The sequence below is a fragment of the Eurypyga helias genome, unplaced genomic scaffold, assembly GCF_000690775.1.
Source record: "Eurypyga helias isolate BGI_N326 unplaced genomic scaffold, ASM69077v1 scaffold29582, whole genome shotgun sequence".
In the NCBI taxonomy this organism is placed as follows: Eukaryota; Metazoa; Chordata; class Aves; order Eurypygiformes; family Eurypygidae; genus Eurypyga; species Eurypyga helias.
Genome location: NW_010238310.1, coordinates 1 through 203, shown reverse-complemented (window position 1 = coordinate 203; position 203 = coordinate 1). Strand labels below are relative to the sequence as shown.

General features: G+C 53.7%; 1 protein-coding gene across 1 annotated transcript in view; it reads left to right on the top strand.

Moving 5' to 3' along the window:
- Positions 1–156, top strand: part of LOC104506755 (cysteine and histidine-rich protein 1-A) — a gene marked incomplete at its 5' end in the record, with an annotated part of 454 nt that extends 298 nt beyond the window's left edge. The window contains one exon of the mRNA XM_010147813.1: positions 5–156. Coding sequence (XP_010146115.1) covers positions 5–156 — 152 coding nt within the window. The remainder of the gene's footprint in view (positions 1–4) is intronic.
- Positions 157–203: the final 47 nt, after the last annotated feature.

The window sequence follows — 203 nt, the reverse complement described above, 5'->3', positions numbered from 1 at the left end:
AAACTCCACCCCGTCATCTACCACTTCGTCTTCAGCAACGAGAGCAACGAGACGGATTACATGGCGCTGCCCATCGTCGACTCGGTGGAGTGTAACAAACTGCTGGCGGCCAAAAACATCAACCTCCGCCTTTTTATATTCCAAATCCAAAAATAACGGACCGGGAAAACACGGATTCCCAACCCGGCCCCCAACCCGGGGGA